This window comes from Gymnoscopelus microlampas, assembly GCF_963454915.1.
Source record: "Gymnoscopelus microlampas genome assembly, chromosome: 22".
Lineage (NCBI taxonomy): Eukaryota > Metazoa > Chordata > Actinopteri > Myctophiformes > Myctophidae > Gymnoscopelus > Gymnoscopelus microlampas.
Window position 1 is genome coordinate 12,760,627 of NC_139959.1, and position 15,355 is coordinate 12,775,981.

General features: G+C 41.0%; 1 protein-coding gene across 1 annotated transcript in view; it reads left to right on the top strand.

Annotated features, from left to right (window-relative positions):
• drd3 (dopamine receptor D3) overlaps positions 1 to 4,323 on the top strand; it is a gene marked incomplete at its 3' end in the record, with an annotated part of 31,671 nt that extends 27,348 nt beyond the window's left edge. The window contains exon 8 of the mRNA XM_084048538.1: positions 4,127 to 4,323. Coding sequence (XP_083904664.1) covers positions 4,127 to 4,323 — 197 coding nt within the window. The remainder of the gene's footprint in view (positions 1 to 4,126) is intronic.
• Between the last annotated feature and the right edge of the window lie 11,032 nt (positions 4,324 to 15,355).

Genomic DNA, 15,355 nt, shown 5'->3' on the forward strand with positions numbered 1-15,355 from the left:
TTGGAAGGACCCTCTACAATATTGCAAAGTGTCAAACAAATGTGAGTCTGCATGTATGTGTTAGGGGCAGATGAATAATTTAAAAAAAGCTGCAATTTTCATTGGCTTATAAAAGCTTAACGTTTTCACTTATGGAAAATCCGCTTGGTTACGTCTGTCGGCATTGGTCCAAAGTTCATGTGTATACAGTTTCGTACTGATTGCTCATAAATCCCAGGAGGAGTAGGCTTTTTACTGCTTTTTACTGCTTTTCATAGAATTCGAAATGGTGGGAGATCTAAAGGTCAGAGGTCAAAAGTCAAACAGTGAAAGTTGTTAGGCATGAGGAGACGCATGTGTGTATCAAAGTTTCATGGCTGTAGGTGAAACAGGGCATGAGCTGTACCTGTTCAAAGTTGGCATTTTCAATTGAGTGCTACAGCGCCACCCTTTGGCCAATGTTTGTGAGTTTCGGGTTTTCGCCGTTTGGCATAGCCCTCTACCATATTGCCGAATTTCATAAAAAGTGACCACGCGGTTAGGCCAGAACTGGCAAAACCGGCGGAAGATCATGAACTCTTACAGATGTAATAAGGCTTCGAGCCTATTGGCCTCGAAACCTTAATTAAGTTAATTTAAGAATTTGACTGGTCACCAAATTCAGCGCAACAGTCGCTAATTTACCGTCGCTAACTTACAGTAGATACAGACACACTACTCTTCACCCATACTGTCTCGGCGGTATCGTGAGATTTGGTTGCCAGACGGTCAATGATGGACAGGCTAGCGATAATTTGACACGGTCAGAAACATACTTTGTGGTCTTTAGATACCCCAATAAACGTATACAGTGTATACACCGAAAAAGCAGCACAGCAGAAAACAATGTGTGATATGTCTTCTTTTATTTTCCTGGACCGAGTATTCTATAAGGGTCTCAATCGTTCAGAAATATAGTGTTTCTTCATAAGCTGGTCCACCTGGCTCTGATTGACTCCAGTGTATTCCACGGCTGCAGCTTGCCTCCCAGTACGACAAAACTGCCGGCTAGAATTGCCGGATAGCGAAAATGATGTAGATGACCGTACCTTATTTATAATTACCTACCATTACCTTCACTACTAGCGCAGGAACTGAATATAGACCAGCTTGCTCCACAAGCTGGTATTAAGGTTTTTAACCGAATGGGTTCCCAGATTGATCACACCCAGCCCCACTGTCTAATTTGTTTAACTCGGGCCAGGTGTGACTGCTTAATTCAGCCACCACCCACACAATACTCCCAACACCAAATTTATGCCAAGCCAAAGCCTAACGCTTGAAACCCACCAATAAAGCATCCGCTTTATTGGCACGCAAACCTGGCCACAGCAGGACGTCTGGTCAATGCATTTCAAAGAGAATGTGATTGAGAAAAGACGGTAAAAGCAGATGGAAATAGTGTTGTCATGACATCTCATTTGAGTGTGTGTAGTGCATCGATTTGATCAAGGCACTACAGGTGTGCTTCACACTCAGCCCTGAGTGTAATTAGTTTGCCTCGGGCCATGTTTGACTGCTTAAATCAACCGTCACACCACAATTATCCCTTGCTGCACATCTCTGCAGTGAGGTGCAACAAACTGAAACGCCATGCAGTCTGGCACATTCAGGGGTGAGGAGGTTCACACATGTGTCTAGACCAGTAAATGAATACAAAATGAACAAATAAGAATTTTAAAATATCTATTTAATATCATTCCCACACAAACACGATGCTTTTTGAAGGATTTATTTCCTCACCCCCCCGTGTATAATCCCCACAATGGTTTTGGCAGTGTTGCCAAGTCTGATTATGGGCTTGTTTTCATATACATGGTTGCTTGTTTCTCTCGCAAAAGCTGGCAACACTGCTAGTGCTACGACAACAACAACGAGAACGGTGTTAACTAAGGTTAATGAGGGAAGTTTGGCAGAACGGAATGGATTGTGGACGCTACGCTTGCCCCCCCCCCCCCCCCCAGCTTCAGCCCACATTGACGCCCTTGCCATTACTGCATCAAATGTAATTAACAAACTACCGGTATACTACAACAACTGGTCAAACTTTGGCCAAATTGTCAAATAATATCAGAAAGAGGAATAGGAATCAGAAATTGTGAAAATAGCCGATCTACAAGCTCACAACGCCTCGCAACTCTTGTAGATTGGCTATTTTCACAATATTTATCTGTGGAACCGAGTAAAAAATAAATGCAGTTCAAATATGATTATTTTGGGGGTACCCTATTTTAGGGGTCCCCAGTTCAAATATGATCATTTTGGGGGCTCCCCAGTTCAAATTTTATTATTTTGAGGGGCTGCTGCCTGAAAGGGTTGAGAAGCACTGGTCTAGACGAAGTAGCACCTGACACTGGTTTAATTAGCTTCTCACATGCTTCAATTATCAGCCATGTCGATGCAGGCATGGTCCAACTCAGAGCCATGTAAAGAGAGAGTCGCCACATCTCTGTTCACTCCGATAGAGCAATTGTCTCCATAGATCCCGGATGTTTGCAGCAAACACTTGTAGCACAGTAGAGTTGCAGCAGAATTGTGCATTTGTGATGCACTTTTAAAACATAAGACGTTTAAAGAATCAGATTGTATATTATCATCCACAATCATGTAACATGTACAGTAACTGGAACTATCTGAGGTCTACATGAATCATATGATGATCAAACATTTTGGACTGTTGTCACGACTCTCTCTTTACATGGCTCTGGCCTGGCTCTTAAACCTAACCCTGAACCACTGCACTGATCACTCATCTATCGTGGTAAGATGACCTAATTGCGCTCAGTCAAGTCCATGTGCCCCCCAATGATGGCACAGTGTGGTCATTTGTAAACGATAATACAATGTTGGGGTGAGACGTACCTGGTTAGGTGACTCATGACAGTTGGCTTCTTCCCCCTTTTATACATCTTGAGCATACAGTATAGGTATATGTATTAACAAAGTACAGCTTAAAAAGAAAGCTAGATTTGAGCTCAGAGAAAGCAGGTACAAACTCAGGGGAACGGCTATATATAAAAATACATTTGCAAGGACAAACACTAGAGAAAGATGCCTATCTGCCACCGGGGTAAACATTTGGAATAAATTAGACAATGAACTTAAACTGAGCAACTCTATAAGAAAATTCTAATTAACATATAAAGCAAAGGTAATAAATAGATATATGGAATCACTAGTGATATAGTTAATTACATCTTTCCACATATGTACGTGTGCATACGAGCACACTTGCGTATTTATATGAATACACACACATATATATATATATATATATATATATATATATATATATATATATATATATATATATATATATATATATATATATATATATATATATATATACACACAGTATATGTATATATGTGTGTATGTATACTAATATGTATGTGAATCTAATTGACTTTAACATAATATAAACAATGAACATATTTATATATATGAAGCTACCACTTCATATAGATAAATACAAATATTTTAGTTTTGTTTAGTTTTTTTGTTTTTTCTGTGTAATGGATGCAACGCTAAAAAAGTTTCTCTTCATTCTGTTTCGCTTGTTTCGCTTGTTTTGATATGTAAGACTTGTAGCATCGTTGACACTTGGTTGTTTTCTTTTTTACTCTTTTGTTTCCTTTTCTTTTGTGACAGTAATTTAATTTGAATATTAATAAGGTGGGCATAATAAGCTTCGGCTTCAGCCCAAACCTTTTCGGTCAAATGATCTTGTTGAAAATATTTTTGTATGCTCAACTGTTTGTTTTTCTAAACCATGACCGAAACAAATAAACTAACTGATTAACTAACTAACTAGATTGCAAAAGCATGCAAGTATTTAATTAGTGTGACTAATGTTTTTTTTTAATCTCTTTTCCTCTCCTCTCCACTCCTACGGCCCACCTTCTTCACACTCTCAAACTGTGTTCCCGCTTGCTTCACTACACACACGCGTGCACACGGACACACGCACGCCCACTCACCCATTTTCACATTCGTTTTTTACCATCCTTTTATCGGCCTCATCTGTTTATTTTCTATTCCCACCGTGTCCCCTGACCCATTCACCTACCCTGCTCTGTCCATCTCCCTCTATATCTGGGTGCTTCAGGGGTGTTCCTCATCTGCTGGCTGCCATTCTTCGTGACTCACATCCTGAACACCCACTGCAAGACATGCTACATACCCCCAGAACTCTACGGCGCTTTCACTTGGCTGGGCTACGTCAACAGTGCCCTTAACCCAGTCATCTACACCACCTTCAATATTGAGTTCAGACGGGCCTTCATTAAGATCCTCAGCTGCTGATGGACAGAGGGAGTGCCTTGAAGCCGATATGGAAATGCATGCCATTTCTTTCCTCTGCGCCTGGGGACATTTGCTTCACATAGAACATGGCGGCCATGTCGGGGCCCAATACTGTAGGTACCTGTTTCAGACCATACCAGAAGACATACCATGGCGCCAACATGAAGCATGCAAATGATCTCATAAAGGGATGTGCAATAAATGCAGCCGACAAACAAATGTTACTTAGATTCATTCCGAAACAAGACTCCACCAATTCAAGTGTTTGTTTTTTTAAAGAGGGCTGAGGCACCCTCTGAATGGCATCACTCCTCAACATATTTATGTTCAATTTTGTTTTATTGATGTAACAGTGTGTGGACTTATTTGTGGACGTGATATATGTGCACTGCTTGGTTAAATGGTTCTACTGTTCACTGCTTTCTGTTCGCCCAATGTTCGCCATTACCTGTAGATAGAATTCAGGTTTTAAATTTCTGGTTAAGCGTCCGTAATCACAACTGGCAATCGTTGATACTGCACCAGCGTATACAGTCTGGGGCAGGACCTGTCAGTGCGGGGTGTTGGAACAGTGAGAAGTTGGGTGTTTCTTCATATGTCCTCCCGGTGGGGACTCATCACTGGCGGGTGTGCAAGTAGGGGCAGCAGTGACAAGACTACACAGAAATGTGTGGGGAATTTGGGAGTTGGCATAACGACACTTGGATGAAAAAAACAAAGCTTAATTGGAAATACATAAATAAAGAAGTTTCCCACTTGGTTCTGACACAAGATTGAACTCATTTCAAAAGTAGCTGAGATGGAGATTTGAGACGAACAATGAATAGACCTCGGATATGAGGCTGAGAGACAATACTACCCTAAGGCTGCCTATAGCCTGCTGCTGCCAACCACCTCCCATCATGTTTACTCACCAAAGCATGTACAAGTCACAATACCATGTAGTTAATTTGCATTGTGCAGGGGAAAAAAGTCAACCAAGTCCCTGATGAGACTCGAATCATTATGAAGATTGTCATGTATTTTGTAACGGCACTGTGCTCAACATGGCGTCTTTTCCAAATGTGAGACTTTGATGTTGTACCCATTGAAGGCATTTCAATTGTTTATTTTGTACTTTCCTGTCAGCTTATTGATGAAGCTCTCCTATGATTTAGAGCTGCCTGCTGTGTGCTTGAAAGATCTGAGGATGTTGCCTCGAAGTCAGCTGTGGGTGGGAATTTGTGTTCTTAACAATTCAGGCAGGGGTATAAAAACTGTGAAATTGGCAGGCTATGCTACTTTTGTGTTGTGAATAAAGTTAATGGAACATTCGTAAGCTGCTTGTCAGTATGTACATTCTCACAAAGGCCTTGTCTCTTTCTCGCATACACTAACACTTGTGTCTACTGTATATGTGTTCCGCGATATCATGGGGAATTAGTGGATTAGAAAGCCAGTTGGCCTTTGGGAACGCAGCTCACATCAAGAACCCAGCTGAGTGTAAAGAGAAGAGGGAGGTTTAGATAAAAAGGAATCTGATCTACAGTATGAAAGAGAACAAGAGAGACAGGAGCAGGGTGAGGAGGTGATTGAATTGAGAGTGAAAAAGGGAAATATGTCAGAGAATGATGACAGAGATGAAAAACAGTGTGTAGGAGTGTGTAAGAAAGGAGGAAGAAAACGGAAGACTATGGGGAACAGGGTTGCTGAAGATGGGAAGAAGACACACGGAGGAGGAGAAAAGATGGATAGCTGTAGAGACAGAAGCCACTGTTACACAGAGATCCTGTGCCAGCTTTGCTTTTTGTTTTTACACAGAACCAGAAAGGGATCTATGAAGTCAAAGAAAAAGGTCCCACACACTGTCTGGAACCTACAAAAAAAGATGCTCTTTATTATTTCAACGTTTCGGTCGTTCAGGACAAACATTTACACAGAACCAAACACAGCCACCTCTGTGTGTGCTTCGTAACATGGCATGTAAAAACTGGCAACTTGGAAACACTCAGCTTCACCTCCAATGTTATAAATTGTTTGCACTTTATGAACACAAATACATACATAAAAATACAAATATAAAAAACTAAAATATATATAAAATCTCTTAGAACCTTTTTCTTTCTTTCTTTCTTTTTTCTTTTTACCTCTATCCTCAATCCTTTCAATTACTTTGATTAACAAATAGAAAAGTGGTCTAACAATGATGTGGCTCCCGTGACATGATACTGACCATGATACTGACCTGATACTGACCATGATACTGTCCGGATACTGACCATGGTGCTGATGATGTCAGTATCATGGTATCATGTCACAGGGTTGTTGGCAGGGCCTGACATCCCTGTGACAGGGCTGTGACAGAGCCTGACATTCCTGTGAAAGGCCTTGACAGACCCAACTGTCCTGCCGGCTGTGCCTTTTTACACATTACGTCGATTCGGCTCTGTGACTTACATCTCCTGCCAGCTGAATGGCAGCAGATATAATGCAACCTGTCAGTGTGCTCTGTACCTTTTACGTTCAGCTTCCTTCACCGGACTCCCACGCTCAATGGACCCCCCCAAGGCAAAGTCTCTGGCTTGCACTCCTCCCACCTGGAGTCTTCATCCCACACTCATGCTCCTAGGCTACGCATGCCTCCATCCCAAACTTCCCCCTGCATCTTCTCTTACCTGTGGCTGTGGCAGCCTCCTGTTATTTTCTCATAAAAGACATAACATACCCCCAATGCATTATCCCTTACATTTGGTATGCTACGTTTGTTTGTGTACAAATAGTGGTGTATTTGTTGCATCATGCATCTTGGCATGTGTGATGTCAGGTGTATGCATGTCTGTGCAAGTGCAAACATGTGCTGTCTTTGGGCATGTACTGTATGGGCAGGTGTGTATTTGTGTGGCATGCATGGTTGACGAGCCTATAAGTGAAGGGGCTCGAATCGGGCTGAAACCTTGCCCAAATTTGGAGTCATACTATTGTCAAAGATGACTGACTGGTCCACGTGGGCAGTGGCGATTCTTTATTAGACCATTTTTCAATTTGTTGGATTTGTTGGAAGGATTGTGGATAGATAAATAACACAAAAAAACTGTCTGTGGTACAAAATATATATATATTTAGCTTTTTCTATTTTTCTTTTTATGTATATATTTTTGTTCATAAAGTGCAAACAATTTATAACATTGGAGGTGTCCCTGCCCACCAAGTCCTTGCCCGCCACCACGGAGGTTGCGGGTTCAAATCCACGTGGTGCAACCGGCTTAGTCGGGCGTCTATGCAAACACATGCATAGTGTTCGGGGGAGGGAGGTCGGGCGGGGAGGGTGATATTGGTCATTGCATGTACTCCTACCGGCTAGGGCGGCGCCTGTCAGCGGGGAGTGTTGGGCGGGAGGAGTAGGACGAAGGTTCTACGTCCTCCTGTTGGGGGCTTCTCACTGGCAGGTGAGTCAGTAGGATACAACAGCTGTGACAACACAGAAATGTGTGTGGGGAGGAATCAATTGGCATAACGACTAAATTGGGGAGAAAAAGGGGTACAAATTATTGGCTACTAAAATCTGTCTACAAACTCACAACACATCGCCATGCAACATGTTGTGAGCTTGTAGATCAGCCTATTTTCGCTGTTTGTCGTACGACAAATATAGGGATTAAGTGGTTAATGGTATAGCCGGCTAGCATAACAGAAAAGGGCTGACTGCTACTATAGCAACACCATAGCCCCACACACAGCCCCTGTTCACTCTGTTTATAATGGAAAGACAAACAGGCTATAAAAGGCTCAGCCCCTGGCGGCCCAACACTTCCACTTCGTAATGAAATTAGGGTTTTGAGACCCTGGGGAGAGGAAAGGGGTGAGAGACGGAGGTAGCAAGAGGAGCAGCGGCAGATGGAATGTCAAGAGGTATAAAGCCACTTTCTTCTCCATCTGCATTAATGACCGCTAGGCCCCCTAACCTTCCTACACACGTCTGTTTAACCTGCAAAGTATCTGCAAGAGAGAGAGAGATATGACTGAAATACGGGAAAAGCCTCATGCCTCTACCATATATGCATGCATACAGTATATGCACAGTATAGGGACAGCTTTAAGTGCATGGTGGCAATTAATAATCTTTTTGTCAGTAATTAGATGCAAGCCCTCGGTTGCTGAAGTCTTAGAACCACTAATAGATCTCAAGCAAATGAAGAGCCACAACATGTGATCTCACCGTGGCAGCCTGGCACACGTGTAGTGTTCAGATGTGGCGGGGAGCAAGCTTAAAGCCTTTTTCAACAAGTCACACTTGATCAAAGCAAAAATATGGAGCAATTCCTACTGTACTCATTCTATCGCTTAGTCACACTCATGCATGCACACACACACACACACACACACACACACACACACACACACACACACACACACACACACACACACACACACCGTTTCACACAGAACATGACAAATGCACAAAACCGTATCATACTTGCTCAGGCATGACAACAACTTAAAATGAATGCCTTATGGATGAATGAATCAGTATGATCTCTTCATCAATATTAAAGACTAATGCCACTGGGGTAGTAACTTTCCAGAAAGTGTGTGTGTGTGTGTGTGTGTGTGTGTGTGTGTGTGTGTGTGTGTGTGTGTGTGTGTGTGTGTGTGTGTGTGTGTGTGTGTGTGTGTGTGTGTGTGTGTGTGTGTGTGTGTGTGTGTGTGAGAAGGATGGAGTTAAGGAGAGGGAGAAAGGGACATTGAGAGGGGGAGGGAGTGGGAGAGAGCCTACTTGAACTAGAAAAAGTTCCTAGGAGCACAGGTCTCCACCAGGTCATGTAGGTCATTGTGGCCTCCTGGTGGCGCTATAATAGGCCAATGTGAAAAGGGTGGCATTTCTTCTTAGGCCTTTCAATCGGACACTGCATTCATGATTTGAGGTATTTTGTACCAAAAATGTGTTTTGTTAAATTAGACCTGCTGGTGGTGCTATAACAGGCCAATGTGAATGTGAAAAGGGGGGCATTTCTAGTGGGAATCTGCAATGCAAAATTTCACGGAAATTGCACATGTTTTGAGGCATTTTGTTAAAAACTGACCAATCTTGCAAACTTTGGAAGCGACTGTAAGCCAAATAGGATGGAATATGAAATATTCGGACAGATCCATCAGAATCACATGACTATGGAGATACTGTGTACCAATTTGCATGTTTTTTGGACAGAATCTGAAGGAATAATCTCCAAAAATGTATTTTACATAAGTCGGCCTCCTGGTGGCGCTGTAAAAAGCAGATGTGAAAAATGCAGTGCAGATGTTTTTCCTTGGCCTCTAGGGAGTGTGCATGCAAAGTTTCACGCAGATTGGTGCAGTTATAGTTAAAAATGCAAATCGGCCTGTTATAGCGCCACCATGAGGCTGATTTGAAAATGTTCAAGTGGCATTTCTTCCTCGGCCTAGTTGGAATGTGCGTGTGCAATTTTATGGAAATGGCAAGCTGCGTTCATGATTTGAGGCAGTTTGTTCAAAACGGACCAATCCTGCAAACTTTGGAAGCCAACCTTAGCCAATGAGGATGCAATATGGGAAATCGGACAGATCCGGGTTGATCACATGACTATAGAGATGCTGTGTACAGATTTGCATGACGTTTGGTTAAAAGCTGTAGGTGTAATGGGAGAAAATGGGTCTAAAGATCAGTCTCTCAGCATGGAGATGCCATGTTCAAGTCCCAGTCATTCTATGGTTCATTGCTTTTCAACTTTACTAACTGAAGTAGACATATAAACACTTCAAGAGTACGGAGAGACATATACTGGGGGTGGTTGAGAGATGGTGTAGCGGTCTAAAGATCAGACTCTCACCAAGGAAGGAGATGCCATGTTCAAATCCCATGGTTCATTGCTTTTCAACTTTACTAACTGTATACATATTATGGGAGTGGCTGAGAGATTTTTCAAGGCCAAAATACAAAACAGCAAGTCAAAAGCACGAAGATACATGTGAAGGGAGTGCTGAGAGACGGTGCAGTGGTCTAAAGGTCAGACTCTCAGCACAGAGATTCCATGTTCAAATTCCAGCACTTCTATGGTTCATTGTTTTTCAACTTTACAAACTGAAGGCTGACATATAAAAGAACACTTCAAAAGTACTAAGAGATATCTGCTGTTAGTCAGTGAGAGATGGTGTAGTGGGATAGTGATCAGACTCTCAGCACAGAGATTCCATGATCAAATCCCAGTCATCCCATACTTCAAAGTCCTTTGAAATTTTCAAGGCCAAATACAAAAAAGAAAGTCAAAACCACGAAGAGACATGTGAAGGGAGTGACTGAGAGATGGTGTAGTGGTCTGAAGGTTGGACTCTCAGCACAAAGGTTCCATGTTCAAATCCTAGTCATCCCATATTTCAAATTTGTAGTACTTTGAAATTTTCAAGGCCAAAAAGCAAGTCAAAATCACAAAGAGACATGAGGGGGGAGTGGCTGAGAGATGGGGTAGTGGTCTAAAGGTTGGACTCTTAGCACAGAGGTTCCATGTTCAAAGCCCAGTCCTCCCATTCTTCAAAGTTGTAGTACTTTGAAATTTACAAAAATACAAAAAAGAAAGTCAAAACCACGAAGAGACACCTGTTGAACCCATAGGTGCGTTGGCGCAGTGGTGTGGTGTGCTTGATCGGTTACCTCTGCTACAGACAGTTCGCAGGTTCAAGACCCATGGACTGCGTCCCTCCCCTGTTTCCTGATAGTTAAAGGTGGGGTGTTATGTCTGAAAGAACTCTGCCCAGCTAAGGTTTTACAGAAAGACATTTTAGATCTTGCTTCATCTCTGTCTCAGCTAAGGGGTCCTTGGCCTGAAAAGGTTGAAGACCCCTGGTATAAGAAATCAACTGTGTCATTAAAAAAATGAAGTCATACAATACTTTTGCTTAAACAAAATGCCATACAGTCCTGTTGTTAAAAAAAAAGAAAGCTATTCAATGCCATAATACTTTTGTTCTTGTCAGCCTAAATTGTTTACAGCACAGCTATCTATTTTTATATTTAATTCTTGTGACAATCCTGGGGGTTGTCAGGGTAAATGGTGTGGTTGTCATGGTTACTAACCATGTGTCATGTGTTTCAGAATGATTGGAGGGCGGAGTGTGTCATCAGTGGAGATCTGGTCCACCTGGATTGTCCTCTATAAAATAGGTGGCTGGACTTCACTCTTGTCCTCTCTCTCACCATGAAGCTCACTGGAAGCACTCCGGCCTTTTGGATTTTGGTTGTTAAAGGACAAGACTACTTTGGTAGAGGTTTTGGTTGTATAGTTAGTTACCTTGCCATGATGTAACTCCAAAGGTGAACAAGAAATCTAAAATAATTGCGCCATTGAATAGAAATTGATCATTCAAAATATGCCTACATTGTACAGTACGGTAAAACAGCTCTCAAAGTCACGCTTTTAGCACATAAACGAACACAAAGCGATCCAGTCAATATAGAACATCACCAAACCCAGTACTGTTTTTTCTTTTAAATAAAAATGTCAACTTCCTGCTGATTTTACTATTTGAAGATCCGAATCCTGGTCTGCGGATCCAGTCCGGGTTTTCTTTTTAATAAAAATGGCAAAATCAACAGGATGTTAGCCTTATTTCAAAAACAAACGGTACTGGGTTTGGTGATTTATATTGTCTGAATCAACTTTATTTGCGTTCGTTTATGCTAAAAGTGACTTTGAGAGCCGTTTCAGCATACAATGTAATTCAATGAGCATATTTTGAATTATCAATGGAGCAATTATTTTAGATTTCTTGCCCACCTTTGGAAAGGTAACTACACAACCCAAACGTCTACCAAAGTGGTCTTGCCCTTTAAGCACTGTTAACCACCCCAGTATCCGTATTGTGGAGATAGCTATAGCAGAAAATAGCCAATTGAAAAGCTCACTACGACACGTTGTGAGCTTGTCGATGGGCTATTTTCTGCCAAAGCTTTCCCCCCAAACACAAAACAGAAAATTCACTAGTATTGAGCCCTGAGGGACACCGGTTACCCATATGGGGTTAAGTTAGTTTTAATAAAATCATTTAAACCTTCTTTGTTTCCTCATTTTGTTACAAACAAAGCCATTTGTTTGGTTGTTGCAATAAATACATTACATTTAAGTGGTTGGGTTCAATTTACGTAATTTGTTATCCCTGAGTCACTGGAATACCTCAAAACGAAGTATGGAGCTCGGCCTATAATTGATCATTGATTTGATTGATATGCAGCATGCCATGAGTGCAAAGTGGTATTTTCTCAAACTTAATTCAGCTAATCAAAGAGGATTTGTGGTCATAATACAGCTCTGTTTGAGGAACTATAGTGGAACACTTTCCAGACATATTTTCTAATGTCCAGTCCAAAGTGAGAACAATGTAGCCTACTTGATTTAACACCAAAACTGCTATAGTTTTGATCATCTGAAACTAAGGAATTTATAAATGACAAAAAGGGTATGCATTTTAATGACATTACGAAACATCTCTCTGTTTGCTTTCAATGAAGGTGTAAATCTGGGTTCAGACTCAGTCAGAGTAAAGGTTTTCTAACAGATGGTTTTAAACAACCTAAATCTCAGTTGTGTCATAATGAACCCTTTCCCTGATCATCAGAGGGTGTATCTAGTAGATTCAGTCATTCTGTCAGGGGTAGAGGTGTTTGCTGTGGATTTTAGTCTTTTGACCTGTCACCTCTTGCTTTAACTTTGAATATAACCTCAAAATCCTAATTAATGTGAAAGGCCTGGTGGTGCAAGAGAAAAGCATATGCTTCACAAGCGGATGGTTGTGGGTTTGAATCTTGGTCAGGGAAGATCTCAATTTTTGGTCTTTTTAAGGCGAGAAGCATGGATGAAGCCCGCCTCCCTCCTCACGCCCTCTTTTAGCTCCGGTAGGAGAGGGAGGAGCATGGACGGAGTCCACCTCCAGGGGGAGGAGCTTAAGAAATTTACATATTATGCAAAGTTTTTTTTTTATCGTTTTGCGATTTTATGAGACGATTTTTCACAGTAATTTGGTCGATGTTTTTTTTTATAGTGTTTTTTTCATTGTTCATTGTTTTTTTTCCCCATCACCAGTTGATATTGACCACAATTTCACTTTAGTTGTTTTACCCTTTCAGTTTTTGTTTAGTTGTTATTTGAGTTGTTTTGAGTGAGCTTTGAACCAGGAACCCTGGGTTTATGAACCACGTATTTATCTTTTAAGCCACGCTGGCATGGAAAGTACAATTGGGAACGTCATACTTAACCCACCATATTGAATTTAGATGGACAGGGAAAATGTTCTACAGGAGGTTTGAACCCTAAAGCTGAGCTTTGAACCAGGAACCCTGGGTTTATGAGCCACGTATTTATCCTTTAAGCCACACTGGCATACAAGTTACAATTGGGAACGTCATACTTAACCCACCTTTTAGAAGTTAGATGGATAGTGAAAATGTTCTACAGGGGGTTTGAACCCTAAATCTGAGCTTTGAACCAGGAACCCTGGGTTTATGAAACATGTATTTATCCTTTAAGCCACGCTGGCATACAAGTTACAATTGGGAACCTCATTGTTAACCCACCTTTTAGAAGTTAGATGTCAGGAGCTTTGAACTCCAAACCTTCTGCTTTCAGACCCTGTACTTATCTATTGAGCCACACAGGTATGGACAATCCAAATGTGCTCCAGGAGTTTCGAACTCCAGCCCTTCGGTTTACAAACCCCAGAGCTTTCTCTTAAGCCGTGGTGGCATGAAAGATGCAACTGAGAACGTAATACTTAACCCACCTTTTCAGGATTTAGACGTACAAGGAAGATGTTCTGTGGGAGCTTTGAATACTAAATCTTACGTTTAAAAACTCTGGAATAATCTCTTGAGCTACGCTGGCATGGAAAATGCATTGGAGGACGTAATACTTAACCCACCTTTTAGAATTTGGATGGACAGCTAAAATGTTCTTTAGGAGCTTTGAACCTTAAAATCTTTGGTTCATAAACAGTGACACATCTCTTGAGCCACAGAGACATGAAACATTCAGATGGGAGGGAAATACTTATCCTTTTAGAATTTAGATGCACAGGATATTTCTACATTGTGGTATTGATATTTTCACTTAAACCCTCTATTCTTTGTAAAGTTGCAACTTTACTTGGACCGCTTACCTTTTTCCCGTCTACACCACATCTCTTCACTAAAAATAGTTAATCTACAAGCTCACAACACGTCGACACGTTGTGAGCTTGTAACTTGGTTAATTTTGACGAATGTTCGCCCCGAGAATAGGGATGCTGGGGTTTACTTCTTCCACCACTGCTGAAGAGCATGCAAGACAGTAGACAACTAAGAAACAGTGGTGGAAAAAGTACTCACATTTTAAAAGTATCACTACCCTAAAGTAAAAGTCAGGAATTCAAAAGTATTGGTATCAAAATGTACTTAAAGTGCAGAAGTCCCATTTCAAGTTTTCAAAATGTATCAAAATCTTTTGAAAATAGCAGATCTACAAACTCACAATGCGTTGTGATTTGTAGATCTATTTTCAAATGGTCAAACATAACTTTGTACAATTCTTTAGTGGGTCTTTTTGTTAGACTTATTTGTTGTTTTTTCCCCCTTTAGTTTCTTTTTCCCATTGTTTATTAATTTGACAGCTGTTAGTGTTTTTTTCATGGTACGATTTCATGGTAGTTTTAGTTTTTTATTGAACCAGCTTTTTTAATCACACCAGTTAGATCTCACAGTTGTTTTAGTTGTTTGTTGAGTTTGAGCTTTGAACCTAGAACCTTTGGTTTATAAAACCCTGACATTATGTTTTGTGCCACGCTGGCACAGAAAATGCAAGTGAGAACGAAATACTTAACCTAGTAGAATTTAGATGGAGAATGAAAGTGTGCCTAAAAATATGACTTTATTTTAAAATATAAAATCAAGTAGATTGTATTAGCATTATCTCTAGATGTATTTTTTGGCAGATTTTGTCACATTGAGCGGGACATAATGCAGAGAAAACATGTTTTCTAAAAATCATCATTATGTAAAAAAAAACCCATTTCA